At 38.9% G+C, this 24,092-nt stretch overlaps 1 protein-coding gene across 4 annotated transcripts in view; it reads right to left on the bottom strand.

Annotated features, from left to right (window-relative positions):
- Positions 1-8,171: 8,171 nt before the first annotated feature.
- The window catches only part of STIM2 (stromal interaction molecule 2), a 185,297-nt gene continuing 169,376 nt past the window's right edge, over positions 8,172-24,092 (bottom strand). For all 4 annotated transcript variants that reach the window (XM_005207821.5, XM_002688161.7, XM_005207822.5 and 1 more), the window contains 2 exons: positions 14,506-14,779; positions 8,172-9,850 (listed from right to left, as the gene is read on the bottom strand). In XM_005207821.5, the coding sequence (XP_005207878.1) occupies positions 9,373-9,850; positions 14,506-14,779 (752 nt within the window). In that variant the 3' untranslated portion in view covers positions 8,172-9,372. The remainder of the gene's footprint in view (positions 9,851-14,505; positions 14,780-24,092) is intronic.

Below are 24,092 nucleotides of genomic sequence, written 5' to 3'. Positions count from 1 at the left end.
TGCTGTTTAACAATGCAGTCAGTCGTGGCAAGACAAATAACACCAAGCACAAGACAGTGAAGAGCTGGCTGCTTTTCCTGTACAGACCTAGCAAAGGTTGGTTTCTCTCAAATTTTTCTAATCAGGAAAAAATTTCAGAGAGAGGAACAGACAGAATTAAATGTGAAGTCCTTCAGTTTACAGGCTAGGAATACAATACATAGATACAGTCATTGTTCCCTGATACAATTAGGATCATCCCCGGGATATAGTTTTAAAATGTCAATTGAATCCCTAGTGAGAATTAAAAGAAACAGGAACTCCCAAGATAGGTCCCCTCGGCATTAACTTTGAGAGAGCTCCCCTAGTGCTGTTGACTTGCATGCAGGTTGAGAACCACTGCTTCAGTGGTTTCAATCCTTTAAGAAGGATTGAGTTGTGTCCTCCCTAAATTCATTTGTTGAAAGTCTAACCCCAATTGTGACTATACTTGGAGACAGAGTCTTGTTCAGACACTAAGTCATGTCTGACACTTTGTGACCCCATGGACTATAGCCTGCCAGGCTCCTCTGTCCATGGGGATTCTCTAAGCAAGAATACTGGAGTGGGTTGCCATTTCCTTCTCCAGGGGATCTTCCTGACCCAAGGATTGAACCTGCATCTCCTGTGTCTCCTGCATTGGTAGGCGAGTTCTTTACCAGTGAGCCACCAGGAAAGTTCAAGGAGCTAATTAAGGTTCAGTGAAACCACACAATGGGATCCTAACCTGATAGAACTTGAGCATTCCCCATCTCTTGCTCCCCTCTCTGCCCTGTGAGGACACAGCAAGAATGCAGCTGGTTGTCTGCAAGCCAGGAAGAGGCCTCACCAGAACCCAGTCGTGCTGGTAGCTTGATCTGTTTCAGCATCCAGAACTGTGAGAAAATCAGTTTCTGTTGTTGAAGCCCCCAGTCCATGGTGTTTTGCCACAGCAATCCCAGCTATTATAAAACAAACTTCTAACCAAAGGGAAGTAGAACCACCCTCTCCCAAGGCTCCCCGTGACTCTCCCATGGCTCTTCCTACAGTCTCTATCAGTCTCCAGAATTACCCTGCGCAGTCTCACCCTTGCACTTGTCTCCCTCCACTTGGAAACCAAGTTGCTAAATATTTACTATTTGATTTAGTGACGGGTGCTAAGAGAGAATATAAGGATACATAAATCAACAGTGTTTACCCCTCAAGCTATCTGGAAGCAATAGAAATGTAAAACAAATTTAAGAAGAATCATTTTCCCCACACTTAACCCTTTCAATGATTTCCCACGGTCTCAGGAGCACGTCTACCGTCTTCAATATGACCTGCAAGGCATTGCTCTCTCTGGGTCTCTCGCTTCCTCATTACCATCCAGCCTTCCTTCAGTTTCTTACACACACCTGATGCTCTTCCTCCCAAGTCCTTCTATATTACCACTGCCTGGGCCATTCAAAAACTTGGATCTCCTCTTTGTCTGTTTCCTACTAACTCTGCAGGGTTAAGCACAAAATCACTTCCTTGGCAAAGCCCTTCCTGCCCTTTAATGGAGTTAAAGCTTATTTAAATACTTGCCTGGCTCTGTGACCATTTTCTTCATAGCACCAATAACAAACTAAACGTGCTAAGTCACTTCAGTCATGTCCGGCTGTTTTGCAACCTTGTGGACTGCAGCCCTCCAGGCTCCTCTGTCCATGGGATTCTCCAGGCAAGAATACTGGAGTGGCTTCCCGTGCCCTCCTCCAGGGGATCTTCCTGACCCAGGGACCACGAAGCCCACATTTCTTACATCTCTTGCATTGGCAAGCAGGTTCTTTATCAATTGTGCCACCTGGGGAGCACCCTAATAACAAACAGGGTGATTTAAACAGCTATTTATGAATTCGTTCAACAAGTGAAGTGCAGACTATGTTTATCTTACTGTCCTGTGCTCAGCACTCAGCATAGTATAGGCTCTCACTATATAACTTACTAAAAGAATAAGATCTAATGATACAAGAATCCTAATTACCAGATATGTAGAACAGTCATTAAAAGCTCAAGTGAAGAGCAGGACTGATAAGCTAAGCAATTGCACAGAGGAAACACCTGAACAGAGCCTGAAAGGAAAGAAGCCATTCTGACACCATTTCTTTTAGACCTATTCAGACAGCACTCCTCATTCAGTGAAAGTTAGTCACTTAGTCGTGTCCAACTTTATGACCCCATGACTATAGCCCACCAGACTCCTCTGTCCATGGAATTCTCCAGGCAAGAATACTGGAGTGGGTTGCCATTTCCTTCTCCAGGGGATCTTTCTGACCCAGGGATAGAACCCAGCTCTAAAAATACATCTCATAAAGAAAACAGACTCATTACCCCCATGCCATCTTGTTCTCTTCCTTCTTTGGAATCTGCATTATAAGACAATGGAAATACAGCCATACCATGCTCATTTGTATGAGGAAATAGTCTTGAATTGCCTTTTAATCATTAAACTTGTGAATGCCCTAACAGTCTGAAACTCGAAGGCAGCAGTAATGTCTGTTACTCATTTATTCATTCGTCAGGCATATAATGTATTCAGTGACTGAAGTTTCAGTCCTCGGGACTTCAAAGCAAGATAAGGCAGAGTCCCTGCTCTTAAGCAGTTCAGTTTATTGGGAAAACAAATCAATAGTTCCATATATTAACAATCTGATGTGACAAACACTAGAATAAACACCCAATTTCTGGACATTCACACAAGTGGTCTATCATGCTCAGATCGGGGTATGTATGGAAGGCTTCCTGGAGATACCTGAGCCGAGTTAAAACTTTAGTTTATGGCCCAAGACAGGAGAGGACATTCCAGGCAAAAGCAGTAGCCTGGCTTTTCAGAAACCTCCATATGGTTCTGTGTAACTAGAGGTTACACATGGCTGTGTCCCCGTGAAGCCATGAGGCTAGAGAAGCAAACAGGCCCAGAACACCAAGGTCTTTTGCTAGTTTAAGTTTGTACTTTATCGTACAGGCAACAGAGAGGCATAGAGAGATTTTAATCAGAGAAAAATCCATCCTGCGGCTTGGAAAGCTCGCCAAGTGGATGAAAGATGCTAAGGCCCTTTAAAGTTAATAAGATAAGAAATGAAGAAAGCAAGGCCCCAGGGCAGCAGAGGCATTAGCTGAGATGTTCAGGAATTAAAATGAACAAGATTTGGTGACTTGACAATAAATGCACCTTTTCTCTCCCTACTTGTCCTCTCCTTTCCCAACGTTCCATGCCCTGGTCGTATTCCTGGGTTCACCATCTTACCTTTACGTTATAGGTCAAAGGAAATGTCTGGGTCACTGCTGCACCCGGGCTTCATCCCCTACCCACACTCAACCAGCCCCTCTTTGTTTTAACTTCCTGTCACACAACTTTTTGACTACAGATGCACATCTTGAGTGTTAATTGAAAGCTTTTTCAAGGAGAAGCACCAAAGTTGAATAGCTGGTATTTCAAAAACAAAACAAAAATGCCACATACTTATTCTAGAAACCTTTTCCAGTTCCTAAGTGGTATTGCCCTTCAATCTCCCTCTGATCTACCAAATCCCAGGGACTGGAGGTATGTGAGAGATTCCAGAAGTTAATGTTCTCACACATGAGAAATTAGCCCATGTGGATACTTTAGAACTAAGATGCTCCAATTAAAAAGGTGATGGACCTCTACCAGAAATAGACACCAGGTATTCTCAACAGAACCACAACACTGGAATGGCTGCTATGTCACACAACTATTTGAAACTAAAATGTGGCAGTTGGAAGCAAGACAAGAACAAGTTTGACTCAGGTAAGATTTCTTAGAGCCCTACTTACAGGGGACTAGAACCTGCCAGGCCAACCAGGCAGGATGTGGGAAGGGGAGGGTGACTCTCCTGCTACTTTAAAGACGGGATTTGGAGGGGCCAAGTCACTGTGACTCCCGCAAACTGCACAACTGCTCTCCTTACCTGCTTGCTCTCTCATTTTTAGAGGCAAATGAAGATACTGCAACATAAGCAGTAAAAGATCAAACATCGGGATAATGGAGACCCTGGCAGTCAAAACTAGCTCATGAAGGAATCCTGGGCATTGCCTCAATCCTTTCTCGCTGATAAGAAATCAAGATCTGGACTGAGTCCTCCCTACAGTGTCCTACCTGGGCCCACAACACACATTGTCATGGATAGGACCCTGGGGGTCAGAGACCCATACATAACCTCAGGAAAGCCCAATGATGGGACTGAGGCAGCCTCTGAAAACTGGCCTTCTGATACCAATTGAGAAATGTAAATCAGAACTGCAATGAGGTTATCACCTTCCACCTGTCAAAATGGCCATCATCAAAGTCAACAAATAAAAACTGCTGAAGAGGGTGTGGAGGAAACAGAGCCTTCCTACACTGTTGGTGGGAATGTAAACTGGTACAGCCACTATGGAAAACAGTATGGAGTTTCCTCAAAAAAATGAGTTACCGAAAGATCAGATCAGGCCTCCTTGGGAAATCTGGAGTGTCTTTCAACAGACTGCTTTGTTTTCGGGTTGAGAGGGTGGGGAGGGAAAGTCTTTTACGGTACTGTCAGGCCTCTGGTGCAGTAGCTCAGTGTTTCTCTCTGGTGAACAACTTACCCCACAATGAGCACCCTCACAGCTAGCACCAAGTGTTTTGCTGGAACTCAGTAATTGCAAGTTCACTTGTTGGAACTAGACTCCTACTTAGTAGAAGCCCTAAAACTAACTCGCCTTTGGACTTGGCGTATTTCAGCCATAGCAAACCTCTCCACATCCTTAGCAAATTAACACCATCAAATTACCCTTGATCTAATAAATACTTTTGAATTCCATAATCCCTCTTCCCAACATTTGGTTTGTATTTCTATTACTGCCCTTATGTTAGGGTTTATGACCTGTCTCCCCTATTAAGTATCAAGTTCCTTTAGGGGAGGTACCTGTCACATTAGCCTCGATACCTCCAGAGCTTGTCATAATGTTTGGTGCATGGTAAGCAATTAGATACTTGCTGAATGAATTTAGCAGATTCTGAATGCTTCTTACCTGCTATTGGAGGAGGAGGGAGGAATGTAGTTTCTCATTCAACACCTAAAAACAGGAGAGCAGTAAGGCTAAAACTTAAAGGTAGGTTTTCTTCAGCTTGCTTTTAAAAATAAACTTGTAAAATGCTATTTGATAAAAAAAAAAATTCACTGTTCTAGTAAGTAAAGAATACAACAGCATTTGAAGACTGTGTAAAAGATTGAGAAAAACACTAGGACCCCAAGCATTTAATGGGCAAAGGACATGAAGAAATAATTCACTGAAATTAAAAACACACGGCATAAAATAACCTTTCCATCCACACTAGACATTATTTACCTAGTAAAAAAAAAACGTATTAAAACAGTGAAGTTTTAACAAATGGTAATTCAGAAATGATGATGTGAAGTAAAAAAGCACTTGTACACTCAGATATTAGGGGGATATAAACACAGCTACATGGAGAAAGAATTTCCAGTCACCGTCAAGGTATACATGTAAGACTCCATGTGTATACATACAAACACATATGCATGTACATAAACTAAATCTTTATGCTTTTCTAAAAAATATGTATTCCAAGGAATGAGAATGTTCCTTAGAATTTATGCAGTATGACTTAGAAAGTCTACAAGTAATAAATGCTGGAGAGGATGTGGAGAAAAGGGAACCCTTTTACACTGTTGGTGGGAATGCAAACTAGTACAGCCACTATGGAGAAGAGTATGGGGATTCCTTAAAAAACTGGAAATAGAACTGCCTTATGATCCAGCAATCCCACTGCTGGGCATATATACTGAGGAAACCAGAAGGGAAAGAGACACGTGTACCCCAATGTTCATCGCAGCACTGTTTATAATAGCCAGGACATGGAAGCAATCTAGATGTCCGTCAGCAGATGAATGGATAAGAAAGCTGTGTTACATATACACAATGGAGTATTACTCAGCCATTAAAAAGAATACATTTGAATCAGTTCTAATGAGGTGGATGAAACTGGAGCCTGAGAGTGAAGTAAGCCAGAAAGAAAAACACCAATACAGTATACTAATGCATATATATGGAATTTAGAAAGATGGTAACAATAACCCTGTATATGAGACAGCAAAAGAGACAATGATGTATAGAACAGTCTTTTGGACTCTGTGGGAGAGGGAGAGGGTGAGATGATTTGGGAGAATGGCATTGAAGTATGTATAATATCATATATGAAACGAGTCGCCAGTCCAGGTTCGATGCACGATACTGGATGCTTGGGGCTGGTGCACTGCGACGACCCAGAGGGATGGTATGGGGAGGGAGGAGGGAGGAGGGTTCAGGATGGGGAACACGTGTATGCCTGTGGCGGCTTCATTTCGATATATCGCAGAACCAATACAATATGTAAAGTTTAAAAATAAAATAAAATTTAAAAAAATTAAAAAAAAAAGAAGTTAGCATAATTCTATCACTTGCTAATGATCTTCAGCAAATAATTAATTTTTTGGACTTAGTTTCCTTATCAGTAAAATGATGATTTTAAAAAAAGAAAAAAATGATCAGACCTTAGAAGGTTGGTGTAAAAATTAAATGAGAATATAGAGTTTAGAACAGTGCCTGGCATACAGGGCACTCAACAAATCTTAAATGCTAGCGTTCCATATATTAGAAATCTGGAAACAGCCTAATGTTTAATAATAAAAGAATGTTTAAAAAGATAGATAAATCAATACAACAGTATATCATATAATCATTAAAATGTTGCTCCTGAAATCATACAATCACTAAAATGTTGCTCTTAAAGAGTTTTACTAATGATGGAGAAATGCTTATATTAAGTGGAAAAGTATAATATAAAGATATATAGTATGATTTCAATTATGTAAAGTATTTATCAATATATAGAAAGTGATCTAGTAGAAAACATGCCAAAATATTAAAAGGATTACTTTGGCAGTAGAATTTGACCTGCTTGGTTGTTTTTCTTCTTCATACTTTTCTATCATGAAATATTTTTGGTAAGTAATAACTTTTAAAATCAGGAAAATACCATGGTTTTTATAAGCTTAAAATAAGGTTACAAATAGGTTAAGTTCAAAAATATATACTAACATCCAACTCTTCATGTGTAAATAGTGTGATATGGAATTATTGTGGCTTTCCAAAACTCAAATTATCTTTCAAATTTACGAATTTGGAGCATTGTACTAATGCAAAGTAAATATTACAAGCAACATGGAGCAGCAGCAAGTATTCCTTGGTTGAATCTGTTTATAAAAAGTGTATGAAATCTAGCACAAACAATGCATTCTCTGACTTACGACAGCCCACATTCTACTTAGGTTGGCCTCTCCCACTCCCAACCACAAGTTCTAGCAGACAGGTGTTTCTGATCCAGGATCCCTTGTAACCCTGAGCAAGGGCCTTGCTGGGCGTTCCTAGAGCCCTTCCTCCTCCCAGCCCCACTCCACACTCTGCAGCTTTTACCTTTTCTATTCATTAAACTGAAAAGTTCTCATTCCTTGTGCAGTTTTAAAAGGGAAGAACTTCTGCCTGGTTGTAAGAAGAAAGAAGATGTTCCCTTCATTCTGAAGAAAGTTTCCAAAACGCTTTTCAATTCTTTATGCAGTTTTTCCCCTTCCTCAACAGTTTCGGGCCTATGTTCCTCAATTCTTGACCTTTCAGGTTAACTTACCTGGTAATTAGTCCAAAACGCTATGTTAATTTCAATCAAAGTATTTAACTTATACCACTGTCTACTAAATATATAAATATCTGTATATATAAAAATCATTCAAGACCTTAACAGTTTTAACAACTGCATTAAAGTATGCAAAATTTATAGGAGTTGTTGGGAAACTGTTAATATTCTCACTAAAGTATTTCTTTGGAGTAAGTCTCAAATGCTGATTGTTTAATCAGCATTTTCATCTAAACAGGACTGAGTTGGACATTACCAGTTACAGCCATAAAGCTGAAAAACCATTCTAGTTAATATGCCACCAAACATCCACTCACACTGCATTCACCAGATCATTTTGACTGAATTTTTAAAAGAATTTGTTTAAGTAGAAACTCCTCAGATATTACTTTGTTGCTCCACGTGACAATCTTCACAGTAAAAGTTACCTTTATCATATGCTATCATTTAAACAAACTTTACAAATTAATACAACACAATCTAAATGCACCATAAATTTATATTTGTTAATCTTGATATTAGAACATTTAAACATTTCAAACTACATAAAAATATGACAAACAATATAAAATAGAAAGAAATTTGTTGACAACTTGCTTTCAAAACATCACTATTTCTTATATTGCAATTAAGCAAGAAGACAGTTTACACAGCTCTCCAGAAAACATATAGTGTTCTTAGTGGAGTGTTATCAACAAAAATCAGCACAGTCCCACACAATAATGTCTGAGATTTATTATCTTTTCCACAGTACAAGTTTTTCACAAACCATAAATCCTTTGCAGTTATTAAGTCTGTAAACAAATGCCTGAATTCCCACATTCCCCCACCTCAGGATATGCTTGTGAATGTTTTAAGTCCGTCAATCAAGTTTTTTAACTCTTCTACTTGTGTAAGGAATTAAAAGCCTTCTCTCTTTAAATTATTTATATTTTATCATACAGCCTGCAATGCAGAAAATCACAGTGAAAGCCCTGGGATAAACAAAACAACATGATCTTTACAGCAGGACTTGACACTTACAATGTTAAATGCATTTAAAGAAGCGTCCCATAATAAAAGCACGGGTTTTCATGTCCAGAAATCAAGTCAATTAGAAATTCTAGGTTCTACTTAAAAACCCATTTTGATCTAAAAGTGAAAACAGTCCCCTATCCGTAGTCATTTTATAAACTCTATACAGTTTCACTTGCAGGGATTTTTTTCCAGTCTGGAAAACAGTAGTGCAATTAGTTTTACTCCTTTAAAGTTATTTCAGTCCAGGATGTAAATAGCTCTGTGGAAAGATAAGAAGATGCTCTGGTAAACAAGAAAATTTTTGCAAGCCCATGCTGGCTTACTAGTCCATTAAAGCTTGTAAGTCCATAGTGGCTTTCAACAAAATGTTGTATATACATCACTAATAACAAAGCAGAAATAAATAGGCAAAAACGACTGTAAACTGTCTCATCTCTTAATGATTTTTCAGTAATAACTGGCTTGAAAAATTGATTATATAGTCATTTAAATAAGCAGACAGTAGACAGTTGCCCTTAAGGACATTCCACTATGGCATCCAGTCTGGAAAGCCTCAACGGAGTTACATTCCTAAAATTAAAACAAAAAAAGGGGGAGTGAAGGATGGGAGATAAAAGTTTAAAGATGTCACTTGAATGGAATTACACCAAGTCAGCCAAGCCAGTTCACTTAGATTTCTTCTTAAAAAGGCTTTTAATTTTTGATGGCTTTTTGCTTTTCTCTCCATTATGGCAAAGGTCATGTGGGATGCTGCTTATCCTGGCAACACTCGGGGCTTCCTGCACTGGCTTGCTGTCGTTGCCCGTGGAGGAACACGACGTATGGCGAGGTTTAGGCACGGGGATGCCACTGGAGAGCTGGTTCATGCTACACGATTTTTCCAGGATGCCATTGTATACTTTGCTGGCAGGACTAAAGATCATGCTCTTCGTTTCTGTCAGACCCATGCAATCAGGAGAACCCCGCGAGATGTCTGCAGTTATCGGTGAATCTCCTCGCGATGAATCCTCTAGAGAGAGCTCATCTCTTGATATTTTTCGAGGAGACAACGTTTGGTATATCTCAAGGCTTGAAGGAGGAGACTGTTTCCTTCCAATGGAAGAATTTAAGGAGTCACATTCTGAAGCTGTGTCTGGCACTTCCCTGGATGAGAGAGAGGCAAAGGTAAAATTCTGTCAGTATGTTCTTAAGGTACCAGCAGATGTTCCAAGGAATCCTAACCAGAACAGCTTCCATAGTTTAAGCTATCGTTCTGTACACATTGCAACAAAATTAGAAAACTGCTACTCTAAATAATATACTAATCAAAATTGAATGTTTAATTTTTAACATAAACTATGATTGTTTCTATGAACAATCTAAAAAAAATCATAACTGAAGTTACAACTCCTTCAATTGTTAGAGAAATGAAAATGTTTAATTTTTACAGACTTTTATCATTTAGCTACTTCTGTGTTTTGTTTCCATACTGAAAACTTTTCTTACGAAATCATATATTTGACATATAGTTGAAAAGACAAATTACAGTCACTGCCTCTCCCTTTATTTTTTAGTCATTAAATTGACTGAATATAGCTTCCTAAGGAAGAAAGAAAAAAATATACTAAGCTAAAATATAACCTCTCCCAAGTTTAAAAAAGAAGGGGAGATCGGGGTAGGGAGTGGATGGCAGGTGAAAGGTAATGATACAGTGCTATTTAATAAATTCTCACTTTATTCCTCTGTGATTTCCCTCACCTTCTCCATAGTTGAAAGAGAAATAAAGAAGACTAGGAAAATAAAGTTTACAACCCCAAAGCCAACATACAGTAAATGCTATCAGCTATTCCTTCCAAATATGCCTCAAACCTACCTCTTTCTGCCTGCCCTACTGCCACTATCTCTCTTCCTGCCCTACCTCAGGACTGCAGTAGCTTCCTGGCTTCCATTCTTGCTTTTCCCTTTCAGTCACTTCTCTGATCAGCCCTTAAAGTGGTTTTTAAAAACTCAACCAGAGCACATCATTCCTTTACTCAAGAAACTTTCCAATGCTTCCTCACTTGCTTAGGCTAGAATCCAAAGTCCTTGCCAAAGTCCACTAAGACCAGGACGGTCAGGCCTTCGGCTGTCCCTCCGGCTGCACGCCGTACCATTTTCAGCCTCTGCCCTGTTCCTGCCACATGCCGACCTTGTGAACCCCTCAAGGCTGCTGCTCTTACTGTTCCCTCTGCCTCATCTTTCTCCCCTCTTCTCTGCATGGTTTACATCTCCCTGTCATTCACATCACTGCTCAAATGTTCTCTCCCAGAGATGTCTCCCCAATCACCCTATTCAGAGCAGCTTTCTCTCTCCTTTTACCAGTCTTTGTTTAGCTTCCCAGAACTTATCACTACCTAAAATATTTCATAGTAACTTGTTTACAGTCAGTTTCCTCAGAAGAAAAGAGACTGAATGAAGACAGGGAGTCTTACTAACTTGTTTTTTCCTGGAATAGGGACAAGCTAATGGGGATATTTAATAAATAAGGGAGGAAGGGAGGGAAGAATAGGGATCATGTTATATTCATTTTCGTATGTACCATCCAGGTGAGATGAACAGCACTCACTCTATGAAAGGAATGACTACGAAATGAAAAGTACAGTCAAGGTAGGGATTAGAGTAAAAAAGTAACTGGCAAAAGAAATAAGGTAAGAGAAGGAAAAGAACTGAAGACAGAAAGGCAGGAACACGTATGATCATCATCCACCAGCTGAAACTAGGCCAGGATCTTGTCTCACCTGTCTTGGCAGCTCAAGTTTTTAGCAAGTACACGACACACAGCAAGGACTAAATTCGTATTTGCAGAGTGAATGAAGTGAATCATCTCTCACCGTGGATGACCTATGATTACTATCATGACTCACGTATGGATGCATGTTTATGGCTTCTGACATGCATTTTAATATCATACTTTAGATATATATTAGATTGCTAAATGTATTTAGTCTTTCCATGAACTTTACACATACATGTATGTGCAGATTGTCTATTACACCACAAGCTCTCAGAAGGCAGAAAATCTCCTGGGAAAATAAGAGATTTAAATGATGCTTTCATTTTATATAGTTACATGTACTACATACTTTTTCAAATGCTTTTACAACTTGATAATGGATAGTGCTAACAGGGGGCAAGAGGCAGTTCAGACAGCAAGAAATGACTCAGAAATCAATCACCGGTAAGGACTTTTCTGCAAGGCTTCTTTCTGGAGTAGATGTCCATTAATCAAATAGTGTGTGTGTGTGTGTATACATATATATATGTATATATACACGTCACCGTTCCTAGAAGCTGTTCAGCTTCCAGAATCAGAAGCTGATTTAGTTAAAATTTTATGAATTTACTCTTTATTCTGTTATGTTCTTTGGCTGGTTTGTTTATGAAATTCTAAACTAGGTTAAAAATACTCCAAAATCTAGTTTCTAAAATCTAAATAATGTGTAAGCGGAATATCGGTCTAAGTTAGGAAACTTAGATTCCTGTCCTGGTCCGGCCATTAATCAGCTGTACAACCTAGGGCAAATCACTTAATCAGATCTCAATTTTCCTGACAAAGTAAGAGAATTTGATTAACTTCTAATATTTCTTCTAGTTCTCACATCCTAATTTCAAAAACAATAATAATCTGAAGTGTTGCTTATTCTGTATAACTTAGTCAGATTTGGAATATAGGTCCAGTGCATCTTAAAATCTCCCATTTTTTTCTACAACATATATTCTTTAGAATGTTGAACTTAATTGTATATACCATTTATGTCATTTTTCTACCTTTTTCCCCCCATATTGACATGTAGTTGAATTTATGTAAGTTTAATGCATGTATAACAAGACTTAAAGTAAGGTTTAAATGAGTGTGTACATGTAATAATGTGTAGAACATAAAAAGATCAGTAAATAGTAAATGCTTTATTTATTACCATTTTGTAAGGATTCTGGTAGTTCAACACTTTAAAGACTAAGAGAAGAGGACGTTTTCTGAATCTAAATTCTTCTCGTATTTATCAGTGAGCTCTGAATTTCTGACAGTGCTCTTTGAAACAAGGACTGAACATTTTCATCCCTGCAAAAATTCTAGACAAGAATTTTAATTCTAGAGTTTTCCTACCAATTTCTGTAAGCCACACAGAATTAGTTTTGTCAGTAAAGCCATCTTACTGGTGACTACCATTACACTGCAAAGGCTAGACAAAAAAAGCTAACTATAAAGTGTTAACCAAGCAAAGCTGCATCAAATGCTCAGTAGCAATGAGGATACAAAACTTGTTCTATCTCCTTAGGAATATGCCATACTGATCACCTGCTAATCATACATTTTACTTCTGCTAGTAAGTAAAATAATGATATGTTACAGGAAAAAAAAAAAAAAAATCACGAGAGAGCCTCCGGGGCTCATGGAAAATGTCCAGACCATTCTCTCTGGCTTTGTTTCTCTTAGGAGGGCAGTAAGAAGTCAGGCCACATAGCTATTAAGTAGCAGGATCAGAAACTATTAACAGTTTTCCTGTCACTTATTCCTCCTCCAAAAAAGGAATACGGTTTAGAAAGAGAGATCCCCAACAACATGAGGTCTCACTGGACTAGAACACACTGCTACTATATCCATTTTATAGAAAAAGAAACTGTTGTGAATATAAGTTCCTCCTTTAAGTTCCTACACCTTTAGCATCTGATACTGCATGCTTACTAGCAAGTACTAGCATGCAACAGAACAAATCATTAAGTGACAACAAATATTTTAAAACCTGAGGCATTCATATTTAATGTTTCTTTGTGCTCAAGCATACTGAGGTTCATGCCTTTACAGTTTACATATAAAACTGTTCATTCAGTTCAGTTCAGTTCAGTTTAGTCGCTCAGTCGTGTTCGACTCTTTGCGACCCCATGAATTGCAGCACGCCAGGCCTCCCTGTCCATCACTGACTGCCGGAGTTCACTCAAACTCACGTCCATTGAGTCGGTGATGCCATCCAGCCATCTCATCCTCTGTCGCCCCTTTCTCCTCCTGCCCCCAATCCCTCCCAGCATCAGAGTCTTTTTCAATGAGTCAACTCTTCATTAGACAGGTTGATATTCTGAGACTTGAGTCAATTGTGTTCAATGGCCTCTAATAGTTATATCTCAAAATATCCTAGGTCTGCAGTGGGCAGATTTCTAAGATGGTTCCCCAATTCCCAGCCCTGGTACACACACATCTTCTCCCAGTTAGTTATTAATCAACACTACCATAGGTGCTGCTATGAAGGGATCTTGCAGGTACAATTAAGGACCAAATCTGTTCATCTTTAGAGAGATTATTATTCAGGTAAGCCTTTTAAATTTGGGTCTAGAGATCAGAGATAAAGGAAGGCAGAGATTCCAAGCAAAGGAGGCACAGAGGCCACACGTGGATGGCAAGGAATAGCGGGTAGCCTCTGGAAACTGAGAGGAGCCCCAGCTGAGAGCAGACACAGAAACCGGCACCTCAGTCCTAGCTCCACAAGGAACTGAACTCTGCCACAACCAAGTGAACTTCGATGAGGCCCCGCAAGCTCCAGGTGAGAACAAAGCCCAGCCAACACTTTGATTTTCACCTCGTGGGACCCTCAGCAGAAAACCTAGCCACACCAAGCTTGGACTTTTGCATGCAGAACTGACAGCTAATACCACTGGGGTGTTGTTAGAAGCCCTGTGGTAACGTGTTATGCAGCAAAAGAAAATCAATACCACACACCACTCCTTCCCCCCCACCTCCTCCCACCCACCCAGCCAGACACAGACTGTACTTCATTCATTGCCAGTACCATTGCTTTTCTGCAGAGAAGTAGATGGCCTCCTCCTCCTCTTCATTCCGATACAGAGCAGGGCAACTTGACACTGAGAGGATATCTGGATCAGGGGAAGGCAACGAGTGCTGCGTGTGCGGCAGATGGTGGGGGTGCCGTGGGTGTGATGGATGCGGGGTGTGTGCAGGAAGCTGAGCTCGCTGAGACTGGGGGGAGGACTGCATGATGCTGCGGCGGGAGCGACACAAGCTGCTGCTTCTGGCCAGTGATGCAGCAGGTTTAGCCATGGTCCCTGAAAACCAAGCAGAAATAAATGGCAATGCTCATAAAGCCCACTGCTCCTTGCCCGCATGCTACAGAGACACACTGACGAGAGCTGGTGGCAGTGCCACCAGCGAATCTACCATTACTGCAGGAAGTGACTGTACCCGTGTTACCATCCTCTCTCACCTATGATTCTCAGAAAAGCTAAGAAGTGAAAACATGTAACAAAAATAAAAACAGGTCTGAAAAATAAACAGACATGAACATAAACACTTGAGGTTTTAATATAATAATTGGCATTACTAACCTAAAAGCTTAAATATTTACCTATGATAACAAATCCTTATATTTAAAAATCAACATAGCATAAAGACAGCACAACTTGTTTGAACACTGAGACATTTTAAATCAAGAATCATTAAATACTGTATATACAGTCTCACTACTTTTTAGACAAAGGTTAGATAAAAACTTGTTTCTTAAACACTGACTATTGTGGAACTAACCAGAAGTCTTAGATTACCTTCTACCTGCTCCTAGTCTCAGTCTAGACCTATGCTGATTGTAGACAAACTTCCCCTACATGCTTAAATCTTCACTGAATGGGCACCTCATTTCTTTGCCTTAATGGAAACAGAGTTCTCCTAACACTGCTCAAGCTGAAGCTATTCCTTCTTACAGAACTCCTATCTGTGGCATCAGCACATCACACTGATGGCCTTCTCATTCCCCAATACTGTCTGTAAACTCTCACTCCTTGTATAAAGACGTGTTTCTTCTCTGCTCACACTATTCAGCTCACACATGAATTTCTCACTTCCACCTCACTAGGCACTTGCTGTTCAGTCATTCTCTTTCCAGTTCATCCAACCTCTCATCAACTTGAGCCATCTCATCCGTAAGACCATCACCTCAACCAATCATGCTTCTCATCTCTTCTCACCAGACATTCACCTCTATTCTACTCCACCACCCACTCTCATGCCTTGGTCTCACCATTATTCAAAACTCCCATTTTTTGAAATAGTAAGTCTAAGATACTAAATAATCTAGACTCTGACCACATTTCTACCTTTCAAGCTCACACGTCCTGTTCCTTCCACTACCTGTCCCATTCTTGACCCTCAGCTCCATGACCCTATTCTACTGATTGTCCCTTCTGCTGCCTTTATTTTCATCCTCTCCCTTCCATTTCCCATCAGCACTTAAAAAAGTTGAAAAAACAAACCCAAGAAACAGATAAACCACAACAGCGACAACAAAGCCTCCTCTACGTGTCCTGGTTTCAGCGGACACACTATTCCTTCTCATGTAATGGATCAGTGTTGCTTTCTCCTCTACTTTATCTTCACTCACTCAGGGAAAAAATGGTAAAGTGCTCCCATATGATTTCGCTACAACTACTGTTAACAAAGTTATGATAAACGTCCTCACTGCTAAGTTCAGTGAGTATCTCCACCCTTTCTTACCACCGAATCAGCACGTGATCTTATTAGTTTGTCCTTTCCTCGACTTCTCCAACCATCTTCTCACCTCTTCCTTTACTCACTGCTTCAAAGTTCTATTCTAGGCCTCGTTCTATTCTTGTTCCACTTTTTCTTCTCAACAAATTTCATCCACTCCCATTACTTCAAACTATCCTTTGCAGTCAACAGAAGTCCAAATCTGTGACTCCAGCTTTCATGTTTTTTCTAAACTTCGGAACTTCACATTCACCTGCTTACTGGACATTTAAGTATTCCACAGATGTCCATACTGAATTCAACATTTTCATCCCAAACACACTCCTCCTTCTCTGTTCTTTACCTTGGTTTAAAAAAAAAAAAAAAAAAAGCTATCACACCTCACCTAGTTACATGAATTGGACAAACCAGATATTCTTGATACTCCTCTTCCTTCATCATAATCTACATCTAGTTAATCATAAAGGGTTTCTAATTCTACCTCCTCAATCCCTCTCACATCTGTCCACTCCCCCCTCCACCACCACTGCATTATGCTGAACTACTGTACCAGACTAATAACTGATCTTTCTCCTCCAACCTACTCTCCATGCAGCGGCCTGCACAATCTCTTTACGATGGAAAAGGAATATGACATTTTATTGCCTAGAACACTTGATTCCCATTAATTCTAGGATTAGGATAAAGCCAAACACCTTAACATGGCTTAGAATGCCCTATTTATCTAGCCCCTAACTTGGAACTGGTGTCCCTCTTTTCTGTTATAGGAATACTAGGAAAAGATATTCATCTCACACTTCCATTCCTCATCTCATCTCTCCCTTGACCTCTGATTTCAGGTTTTTGCTTAAAAAGCAGCTCCTCCAGGAACTTTCCTAGCCCCTCCAAATTTAAGGTCAGCATTTCCCCCCTTGTTCTCACATGGCAATACCACAGAGTATTTTCACATCATAAAACTTTTCGCATTGAATGGCTCTTGTTGGTCTTCCACTAGACTGCATGTTTCATGAAGGAATTAACTGTGTAAAATGTTCAGCACTGCATCACAACAACTAGCACAGAGCCAGGCAAAAAAGCAGATGTACAATAAGTATTTACTGAGTGAATCAGTAAGCTGAATTCAGTGAGTGAATCAATGAACAACTCAAATAGAAACAGCCAATGAAATATCTTGATGGAGTAAAAAAAAAGATGAAATTGAAAGGAATATTTTCATAATATTTGACTACCTCCATAATGGACTACCTCCATAGAAAGCTTTTTTGAAGCACAAATTATACAATATGAAAATACTAATTTAGTAGGCCAACAGTTAGAATTGTACTTACTTATGATTCATATATTACAGAACTAGAAGATTTCCAATATCGGAATCTTCCAAAGTCCAATATCACTTCACCAAAGAAGAAATAACATCCTACAAATACTAAAAGAATGTATCCAGGCTGACACAGATAATTAAGTTCTACAACTCTTAGCATATGATGCAGCCATTCTCATCAGCCACTGCTTATTTGGTATATACAGTAAAATGTAGCCACATTCAGCCATGACTAGAAGTGATGAGAAAGACTAGGAAGAATTAGGGTTCCCTGCTTGCAAAAAATGAGTATTACAAATATGGAAAGATGTGTCTCTAAGAAGGTTTAAGAAAAAAATTAAATATATTACATGAGGAAAATTCTAAGTAATCCAATAAAAAATATAACACGAAGATAAGAAGCAGTACATGGGTCACATATGGAATTGTTTACAACTCTACAATTCTCTTGAAAAATTTTCTTGTCACATATGTTGCCATTTCTTTCACTTAAAGAAATGTACAAATCCTTCCATTAGAGGTATATACACTTATAGAGTTGAGGGTCCTTCTTCCTTGTGGCTTAATGAGGTCTACAGAAGGCTGCACTCAGTTATAACACCATAAAACTCAAGTAGAATTAAAAAGCAGTTTGTTTTGACCTTGGATAACAAACTCTTCTATACATAGGTGAATATGTTTAATATCTCCAGGCAATTATTAATTCTCAATGAAAGTCTACAGCTATCTCATCCTGTGATTTATCAGAGTAGTGAAACACTGAAGTTTACTATACAGAAATTTATTTCTGAGATAATTTTTCATTCTAGTATCAGTAATTACATACAGAAGCAAAGCGGTTTAATATGACGCTATTTTGCACACTGTACTTCCTTATGACAAAGAAGGGAAAATTCTGTTTTGAATAAGGGGGTCCCCCTACCACCAACAACCGAAAATAATAAGTAATATATGGACTTCTGGTTCTAGCAGTATGGCAGTCAAAGATAACCTGACCACCATTCCCAACCCCTCAGCCCCTAACCACACATTTTAAATATCCTCAAATACTTCATTATGTGGAATAAAATAAAACAATAGTTTTAAGTGCATACCTGACTGTGAAAGGAAGAAGAGAAAATTCTCAGATGCCAAACAAAGACTAAAGCCAGAGCTAACAGGCTTGTGAGTGATGCGGGAACTGCTGTGGGAGGGGCTCAGTTTCAGTACTTTAAGGCTTTGGGTTTTAATTTGGGGCTATAAATGACAGCTAGAGCCCACATAAGGGGAGGAAAAGGAATCAAGAGTGAGTGTTCTGGATAAAAGCTTAGTCCTGGAAGGGCCACCACCCTCCTCAGTGGGAGGGTGTATTGCAAAAAAAATCTGACCAACGAACAAAGGAACTTCCTTCAATGCAAGTTCTGTCGATATAGGAATCTAAAAAGGTTCTTGTGGAAACATCAGTACTCTGGGTGTTCAATACTCAAACTCAGTACAAGCTAACTCATACTACCTTGGAGATCAAGTTTTTACTACCACAAAAGTCTGTGAAACTCAAATTCAAGAAGTTAACAACAACAAAAAAAAAGGATGGTTCTGAGTAGGTGAAGCCCTTGAAACTAGTGCCAGAGCAAAACAAATCATATTGAGGAGCTCTTCACAAAGTGTTTCCCAGGAGGAAGGAAAAAAAGCAAATCCCTTTAAGATAGTTCTTACTCCTACTCCTCACAAATGTTTCCCAGGAGGAAGAAAAAAAAAAAGCAAATCCCTTTAAGATAGTTCAGAACAACACTTCAGGAGAAGCCATCTGCTATGCAAACTCAAGAAACAGGTGCAATAATTCATCAAGATCACCAAGTAATACAATTATCAAATAAAACTAAAAAATAAGATGTTTAAGATCATTAAATTATAAAATAAAAACTGAAAATACGAGAAAAGGAAAAGCATTAAAAAACAAGTCGATTTTATGAAGAATCAAGGAGAACAGAAATGAAAAGTCACTGAAATTGAAAATTCAAGAAACAGGTTAAACAAAATTAGAGCTGCAGAAAGAATAAGTAATCTAGAAGACAAATCTAAGGAAATTTCTCTGAATGCAGCACAATTAGATAAGAAGAAAGGTTAAGAGATATGGAATATAAAATAAAATCCAGCATGTAACTAGAGGCTAATATTAGTCTTATATTTCTATATAGCTAATATTACAGTAGGAGTAAACAGAAGAAAAATAATATTCAAAGAGAAAATTACTAATAATTTTCCATAATTAAAGAGAGATACACATCTTCAGATTCAAAAGCATACCAAGTATCTGGGGAAAATTCTATACCTAATTATATTACAATAGAACTATATTATAAAAGAAAATGAAAACATTCTCTAGGCAATGAGAGAAAATAAGAGATTAACTAAAAAGAAATGAGAACAATCTACCTTACTAGAACTTCTCAATAGTAACAATAAGGGGCCAGAAAATGCTCTCAAAATATTATGGGAGAAACAATTATTAATTTAGAATTTGATATCCTATTAAATAACTATTCTAAAGTGAGAGTGAAAAAAAAAGACATTTTCAGGCTAAGAAAAAATGTACCATCCCAGTCACTCCCTGAAAGAACTTTTATCAAAAAATATATTTTTAAGGAAGAAGAAAAAAGGAAAGAATGAAGAAAATACAATGAACAGAGAAACACATAAATATTTCTCAACAATGATGGAATAAAACAAAAAAAATGATTTTTGAAGGGTATTCAAAAGAAAATACTAGACAACATTAATATATAAGATGGGGAGGGGAGTGTCTAAAATTAAAGGATCTGAAGAACCTTAGGAGAATGATAGACAAGCTGAGAAGAGGTGTAGAAAATAGACAAAATAATATGCCAGAGATAAATCCAAATGGATCAACAAGCAGATTAAAGGTAATTAGATTAAGTTGACCACAGCTGGCAACAGAAATCCTCAAAGAGAAGGCAATGAAGTAACAGTTACTGCTATTTCTTATACAGACATATTCTAGAATCTGATGATGGAAAAAACTTTAAGAAAGAGAAAAGATTATGTTGGCAAATATTAATGAAAAGAAAGCTGCTTTAGCTATTTTAATATCAAATAATACAAACTTGAAGGCAAAAAGTACTGTTAGCTGTACAGCAGTCTCTGCATAATCATAAAAGAACAGTTGATCTTCTAGAAAGATACAGTGAACTTGTATTTACCACATAACTTGGTTCAAACTATATAAAACAGAAATGAGCAGAATCACAAGAATAAACTGATAAATATGAGCGTTCTTAACACATCTTTCTGTAACTGATAGAAAAGTAGACAAAAATATAGGTATATAGAAGATTTTTCATAACTAATACATGATTTAACTAACAATGCAGTGCCCTATAACTAACAACTAGGAAAAGAGTTTTCAGATATGTGTGCAAAATTTTAAATATTCAATCAAATAAATGCTAGGTTATGAACCAAGTCTCAGTTAAATTCAGTTCAGTTACTCAGTTGTGTCCAACTCTTTGTGACCCCATGAATTGCAGCATGCCAGGCCTCCCTGTCCATCACCAACTCCCAGAGTTCACTCAAACTCACGTCCATTGAGTCGGTGATGCCATCCAGCCATCTCATCCTCTATTCCCTTCTCCTCCTGCCCCCAATCCCTCCCAGCATCACAGTCTTTTCCAATGAGTCAACTCTTCGCGTGAGGTGGCCAAAGTACTGGAGTTTCAGTTTTAGCATCAGTCCATCCAAAGAACACCCAGGACTGATCTCCTTTAGAATGGACTGGTTGGATCTCCTTGCAGTCCAAGGGACTCTCAAGAGTCTTCTCCAACACCACAGTTCAAAAGCATCAATTCTTCAGCGCTCAGCTTTCTTCACAGTCCAACTCTCACATCCATACATGACTACTGGAAAAACCATAGCCTTGACTAGACAGACCTTTGTTGGCAAAGTAATGTCTCTGCTTTTGAATATGCTATCTAGGTCATAACTGAATATGCTATTCAACATAATTGAATATGCTATTCAGGTCATAACTTTCCTTCCAAGGAGTAAGCGTCTTTTAATTTCATGGCTGCAGTCACCATCTGCAGTGATTTGGGAGCCCAGAAAAATAAAGTCTGACACTGTTTCCACTTTTTCCCCATCTATTTCCCATGAAGTGATGGGACCAGATGCCAGGATCTTCGTTTTCTGAATGTTGAGCTTTAAGCCAACTTTTTCACTCTCCTCTTTCACTTTCATCAAGAGGCTTTTGAGTTCCTCTTCACTTTCTGCCATAAGGGTGGTGTCATCTGCATATCTGAGGTGATTGAGATTTCTCCCGGCAATCTTGATTCCAGCTTGTGCTTCTTCCAGCCCAGTGTTTCTCATGATGTACTCTACATAGAAGTTAAATAAGCAGGGTGACAATATACAGCCTTGACGTACTCCTTTTCCTATTTGGAACCAGTCTGTTGTTCCATGTCCAGTTCTAACTGTTGCTTCCTGACCTGCATATAGGTTTCTCAAGAGGCAGGTCAGGTGGTCTGGTATTCCCATCTCTTTCAGAATTTTCCACAGTTTATTGTCATGCACACAGTCAAAGGCTTTTGCATAGTCAATAAAGCAGAAATAGATGTTTTTCTGGAACTCTCTTGCTTTTTCCATGATCCAGCAGATGCTGGCAATTTGATCTCTGGTTCCTCTGCCTTTTCTAAAACCAGCTTGAACATCTGGAAGTTCACGGTTCACATATTGCCAAAGCCTGGCTGGGAGAATTTTGAGCATTACTTTACTAGTGTGTGAGATGAGTGCAATTGTGCGGTAGTCTGAGCGTTCTTTGGCATTGCCTTTCTTTGGGATTGGAATGAAAACTGACCTTTTCCAGTCCTGTGGCCACTGTTGAGTCTTCCAAATTTGCTGGCATATTGAGTGCAGCACTTTCACAGCATCATCTTTCAGGATTTGAAATAGCTCCACTGGAATTCCATCACCTCTGCTAGCTAGGAAAATAGTTTTCATATATGTGTGCAAAATTTTAAATATTCAATCAAATAAATGCTAGGTTATGAACCAAGTCTCAGGAGATACCAAAGAATAAATGTTATACAGGTGCAAGTCTCTAACCAGGATACAATTAGAAATTGATAAGTGAAGATATTTTTAAAAAATTAAGGACCAAATAAACAACTAAACAAGCACACTACATTTGGAAACGAAAACATATACTCCCAGGTAATTAATATCTCAAGGAAGAGACATTTTAAAAGTTGGAAACATTTTTAAAACTAGATGACGATCAAACTACACATATCAAAACTCGTAGGTTCAGTTAAAGTGGTTCTCGGAGGGAAATCTATAGCCATAAAATCATATATTAGCAAAATGGGAAGCCTGAAAATTCATAAACCATTTTGAAAACAACTTGGCAACAACTCTTAAGAAATGCTTTCCCAACAACTTAGAGATTTCTAGGTGTCCACCCAGAGAAACTCTCTAAGTCAGGAAGAAGGAGACAGAGATAAGGATACTCACTGCAGTTTGTTTGCAAGAGCGTAAGAGCAGAAAGAAATGGCAACCCACTCCAGTTTTCTTGCCTGGAGAATCCAGGGACAGGAGAGCCTTGTGGGCTGCCGTCTATGGGGTCTCACAGAGTCAGACACGACTGAAGCGACTTAGCAGCAAGAGCAGAAAGCACCTATCTTGGCAGAAAAATGGATAAACTGTAGTTTACTGCCTTGTGCGTGTTCCCTCATTAAGGTGTGTCCGACTCTTTCCAAACCTATGGACTGCAGCATGCCAGGCTGCCCTGTCCTTCACTGTTTCCTGGACTTTGCTCAAACTCATGTCCATTGAGTTGGCGATGCTATCTAACCATCTCTTCCTCTGCCACCCTCTTCTTTTTTGGCCTTCAGTCTTTCCCAGCATCAGGGTCTTTTCCAATGGGTCAGCTCTTCACATCAGCTGGCCAGAGTACTGGGGCTTCAGTTTCACCATCAGCCCTTCCAGTGCATATTCAGGGTTAATTTGCTTTAGGATTGACTGGTTTGATCTCCTTGGAGTCCAAGGGACTCAAGAATTTTCTCCAGCACCATAATTTGAAAGCATCGATTCTTCAGCGCTCAGCCTTCTTTATGGTCCAACTCTCACATCCATACATGAGTACTGGAAAAACCATAGCTTTGACTACACGGGCCTTGTTGGCAAAGTGATGTCTCTGCTTTTTAATATGCTGTCTAGGTTTGTCATAGCTCTCCTTCCAAGTAAAAAGCATCTTTTAATTCTGTGACTGTAGTCACCATCCACAGTGATTTTGGAGCCTAAGAAAATAAAATCTGTCACTGCTTCCACTTTTCCCCCTTCTATTTGCCATGAAGTGATGGGACTGGATGCCACAATCTTAGTTTATTATTACAATACATAAATAAATATACTGTGGTTAACTCATATTAGACCGTTTTAGTGAATTTAATTAATCTGTATATAAACATGGAAATTCTCTGAAACACATTGGTGAGCAAAAAGTTGTGAAATGATACCTACAGCGTGATCATATTTATGTACATTTTTAAATAACCAATTGTATC

Source organism: Bos taurus, chromosome 6 (genome assembly GCF_002263795.3).
Source record: "Bos taurus isolate L1 Dominette 01449 registration number 42190680 breed Hereford chromosome 6, ARS-UCD2.0, whole genome shotgun sequence".
NCBI lineage: Eukaryota > Metazoa > Chordata > Mammalia > Artiodactyla > Bovidae > Bos > Bos taurus.
This window is presented reverse-complemented; position numbering and strand designations above follow the sequence as displayed.